The sequence below is a fragment of the Mandrillus leucophaeus genome, unplaced genomic scaffold (genome assembly GCF_000951045.1).
Source record: "Mandrillus leucophaeus isolate KB7577 unplaced genomic scaffold, Mleu.le_1.0 Scaffold6, whole genome shotgun sequence".
Classification (NCBI taxonomy): Eukaryota; Metazoa; Chordata; class Mammalia; order Primates; family Cercopithecidae; genus Mandrillus; species Mandrillus leucophaeus.
Window position 1 is genome coordinate 1,547,260 of NW_012106474.1, and position 4,708 is coordinate 1,551,967.

At 54.9% G+C, this 4,708-nt stretch overlaps 1 protein-coding gene across 4 annotated transcripts in view; it reads left to right on the top strand.

Moving 5' to 3' along the window:
* Positions 1 to 2,526, top strand: part of RPH3AL (rabphilin 3A-like (without C2 domains)) — a 153,295-nt gene extending 150,769 nt beyond the window's left edge. For all 4 annotated transcript variants that reach the window (XM_011999600.1, XM_011999598.1, XM_011999597.1 and 1 more), the window contains one exon: positions 1,093 to 2,526. In XM_011999600.1, coding sequence (XP_011854990.1) covers positions 1,093 to 1,127 — 35 coding nt within the window. In that variant the 3' untranslated portion in view covers positions 1,128 to 2,526. The remainder of the gene's footprint in view (positions 1 to 1,092) is intronic.
* The last annotated feature ends 2,182 nt before the right edge of the window (positions 2,527 to 4,708 follow it).

Genomic DNA, 4,708 nt, shown 5'->3' on the forward strand with positions numbered 1-4,708 from the left:
GGAGCGCCTGCCCCACCCCTCTCCTTCCCCACTTGATGGTTCCCCAGGAGCTGCAGAGCATCCGGGAGGCATCTGTGGCCGCAGAGCGGACCCTGCCCCCTCCCTCTGGCCTCCTGGAGGTCCTCCACAGAGGACAATGTGGAATCCAGCAGCCCTGAGTTCTTGTCCCAGCCCTGCCACCCACAGCCACGTGACCTTGAGCAGACTCCCCAGGTTGAACCATATGAAATTGCATTTTAAAAAATTTTTTTGAGACAGGATCTCATGCTGTTGCCCAGGCTGGAGTGCACTGGTGTGACCACAGTTCACTGCAGCCTCGACCTCCTGGGCTCAAGAGGTCCTCCTGCCTCAGCCTGCCAAGTAGCTAGGACTGTTGGCAAGTGCCGCCAGGCCCGGCTAATTGTTTTGTATTTTTCAAAGGGACGGGGTCTCCCTGTATTGCCCAGGCTGGTCTTGAACTCCTGGGCTCAAACAGTCCTCCCACCTTGGCCTCCCAAAGTGTTGGGATTACAGGCAAGACCCACTGCGCCCAATTGAAATTCTGTTTTTCTGGTTCAAAAATGTGAAATATCAGTAGTTCGATATGGTTCGCCCTTAGGTTTGATCTCTGCGCCCAGTTCTGTTATCAGTACGGTGTCCTTCGCAGGGTTCTGGGGAGAGAAAAGTCAGTGTCATGTGGACGGCCTTCCCCTAGGAGGTCCTCAGTAAACGTCCGGTAATAAAGGGGGAAGCCGTGTGGCCTAGCGCAGAGAGGGGGTTCCTGGGCTTAAGAAACAATGTGGGAAGGATGGGCGTGGAGGAGGATTTTCTATCTCCCTGCCCGTTTGCTCCTTGCGGCATCCTGAGGTCGCCACGTTGGCCACCTGGGTTAGGAGGGGGCCTGAAGCCCAGAGGGGCAGGTGACTTTCCTGCCATCACACAGCAGGGCAGAGCGGCGCTGGTCTCGAGTTCGGGCTCAGGCACGGGTGTTGTCAGCAGAAGGCTGCCTTCCCCTCCAGCCCCTCCGTCTCATTCCCAAAGGCCAGGCTGTCACTGGGGCGGGAGGGACTCCACCCCTGCTCACCCTGCGGTGGCCTCTTCTCTCCTCCAAAGGTAAAAGACACACCTGGACAAGCCCCCAGTGCTGACGCGGCTCCAGCTGCCGGGGCTGAGGCGTTTGGTGCCTGGAACAGACTTCCCTGCGGAGGATTCGTGCCAGACCCTGCCCGGCTCCCACGACCGGTCCTTGTGCCCTCACCAGCCACCCTGTTGGCCATGACTCAACAAACCAGTGTTGGGAGCTGTCTGCCTCCCCGACCCAGTGCCTTTCTGTGCCCCTTCTCTCCCGGGGAGCTGTCTGCATCCGCCGCCCCCTCCAACCACCGCCCTCAGCCCCTGACCTTATTTATTGCCCTCCCCTCCCACACCCCCAACCTACCTTGTGATGATTTTAAGTTTGTGTGTGTGTTGGGTTGGGCTGGGGGCTTCCCACACGCAGTGTCCGAGCGGCCGCCTGGCCGGGCTTTCTCGTTGCTGTATTAATGGAAGATGAAGTGCTCACGGCCTCTGAAGCTGCGTGTGGTCCCTTAGAGGCAAGCCCTGGAGCCAGAGCAGTGAGCGTGGGATTCACCCACCCTCTCCCTCTCCCTTCAGCTCTGGGAGGCAGGCGCAGTGCCCCCTCCCATGGGCTGGCCCAGGACCACAGGCGAAACCTGGCTCTGGTTTCTTTGGTTTTTGTATGTTTGTTTGTGTTTGAGACAGAGTCTCGCTCTGTTGCCCAGGCTGGAGTGCAGTGGCGCAATCTAGGTTCCCTGCAACCTCCGCATCCCAGGTTCAAGCGATTCTCTCACCTCGGCCTCCTGAGTAGCTGGGATTACAGGTGCCCGCCACCACGCCCAGTTCATTTTTATAGTTTTAGAAGGGATGGGGTTTCTCCATGTTGGCCAGGCTGGTCTTGAACTCCTGGTGTCAAGTGATCCACCCGCCTCGGCCTCCCGAAGTGCTGGGATGACAGGTGTGAGCCGCCGCGCCCAGCCCTGTTAGGTTTCTTTGAATCCCCTCATGGCCTGCCTGGTTTTTGCTCAGCCTGTCTTCAGCTTGAGGAGCTGGGAAGCTCTGGTGGACGCTGTGAACTCACTCACTGAAGAGCAGCCTTCAGGTGCATCCCCGGCCAGGGCACGTGGCTCCCTCCGCCATGAATTCACTTCTCTTCAGGTGGTTTGGCTTGGCATGAAACTACTTCATTCAGAGTATGGGCAAATGCTTCTGGAAAACCCTTCCCTGAAGAGAGAGAACGTACGTGTGTGTGTGTGTGTATGTGTTGGTCGGTGTTCACACCCTGCCATCCTTCCTGCCTCCTGCCCCAAACCCTGGGTCCCTGGGTCTGGAAGGGCCTCCTCTCCAAACTGGGAGCTCCTGGGCCCCCACCATTCGCTTTTTGTCCTAGCTGCTGGCAAATAGTAAAGAAACTCACTTTCCCTGTGGCACGTTATGCTTCAGAATTAAAATAAGGAAGATTAACATTTGCATTGAGCCACTGTGTTGATCAAAAGACTGTGATTGCCTGTGTTTCTGAGACGCATCAGTGGAAAAAACTGTGGTGCCTTGACTTGCTGGAACACTTCCTAAGCCGCCGTGAAAGGAGGGGCCAGATCTGTGTGTTCACGCAGCTCACACACGTGATGCTGAACAGATAAGGCCATCTACACACAAATAATCAGAATGAGTTCTACAAACGGACATGTACGTACGGAAAAGTGTCTTTTAAATGGACAAGCACTTCTGCTTACGTGTGGTGCACTGAATATATTCATGTTTTCCTCTGTCCCTCAAAACCCCACTAGAATGACATAAAGGAATGAAAATGGCATAAACCACGAAGACAGAAAGAAAAGGAGAGAAGATGACAGCGAATGACAGATATGTGAGGAGCTCTGGAAGCCGTAACAGTAAGATTTGCTTAGTGTCAACCCCAAAATGTCTACAAAGAATGAAGCCAAAAGCACGAACAAGCACGAACAAGCCCATATGCTCTGCAGAATCGCCCAAATGCACAGAACTAGGAGGGGCCAGGTGTCCCGAAGGTGGAAGTTCAGGGTGGGTCTGAGGATTGTCTTGACTGAAAGAAGTGTTTATACCTGCAGGTCCCCTCTCTCGGCCTGGTGACTGCCCTTCTCTGACCGTGGTAGGAGACAGGTTTACTGCCGGCCAAGGGTGATCTGAAAAGATTCTGGATTGGGGACCCCAAGGGTAGCCAAAGGCTGGGGCAAGGTGCCTTACTGAAATCAGCATGTAAATGGAGAAGCCCTAATTCCCCACTAAAATCCGTGATGGAGGCTGATAAAAGCCAGGCCTAGTCCCCATCCGTCCACCCCCAAGGCAGGACATTTATTATTTTGAGACAGAGTTTCGCTCTTGTCACCCAGGCTGGAGTGCAATGGCACGATCTTGGCTCACTGCAACCTCCGCCTCCCGGGTTCGAGCGATTCCCCTGCCCCAGCCTCCCAAGTAGCTGGGATTACAGGCATGTGCCATGGGCTAATTTTGTATTTTTAGTAGAAATGGGGTTTCTCCATGTTGGTCAGGCCAGTCTCGAACTCCTGACCTTGTGATCCACCCGCCTCAGCCTCCCAAAGTGCTGGGATTACAGGCGTGAGCCTCAGCGCCCGGCTGGCAGGACATTATTGAATTTCTTTCTGGGAAACTGATCAAAGAGAACAGATGGACAAGTCCTGACACTGGGGGTTCCCCAAACAGTGGATCTCTGCCCAGTCCACTGTGAGACCTCCGGTCCACAAGCCTCACCCACAGTTCAGTGCTGCCTAGTAGCTTTGCTGTGTTTCACTCATCGTGGGGACAGCCAAGGGCATCTGACGTCTGATGAAATCCAATAACTGAAAATACAGAGACTCCAGTACACAGGAAAAAGGAGTCAGAGGAAAATCCCCTGAAGGAGTGCACCTATTAAATGAGAAAAGAATGTTATTTTTTTAAAGGCAGTGTTAAAATTCTTGAACATTAAAAATATAGCAGGAATTTAAAATGCACGAGAAGGGATGGAAGAGGAGAGAAATCTCCGAGAGTAAAATGCATAAAACGCAAAAAGAGGGAAAAGTCAAGAATACTGGAAAACAACAAGGCCAGCTCCACACAGAAGATCCATCAAACAGGAATTTCAACCCGAGACACAGAAAACAGAGGAGAGGAGATGGTTGAAGAAATGACACAGAATCCTTCCCAGCACTGAAGGGAATGGGCGTCCACAGAGAACCCTGCAAGTGCTCAGCACAGGGACACGAGGCCTCCGTACCGGTGTGACCCCGGCCACCATCCCGAGCAGCAGTTTGGTGATGCCCAGCAGGCGAAGGTGGGCGCAGCCTGCAGCCGTCCCTGAGGTCTTGCTGAAACACAGATGCTCACTCGCCAGCTCTGGGGTGGGACCTGAGTGTGCACATCTAACAGGCTTGCAGGTGACACATGGTTGAAGGGCCACACCTTGAGTAGCATTGGAACCTTGGTCCCGGAGGAGCACTGGTGCACTGGTCCCGGAGCAGTGCTGGAGCCTTGGTCCCGGAGGAGCGCCGGAGCACTGGTCCCGGAGGAGCGCTGGAGCCCTGGTCCCGGAGGAGCGCTGGAGCACTGGAGCGCTGGTCCCAGAGGAGCGCTGGAGCACTGGTCCCGGAGGAGCGCTGGAGCCCTGGTCCCGGAGGAACGCTGGAGCCCTGGTCCC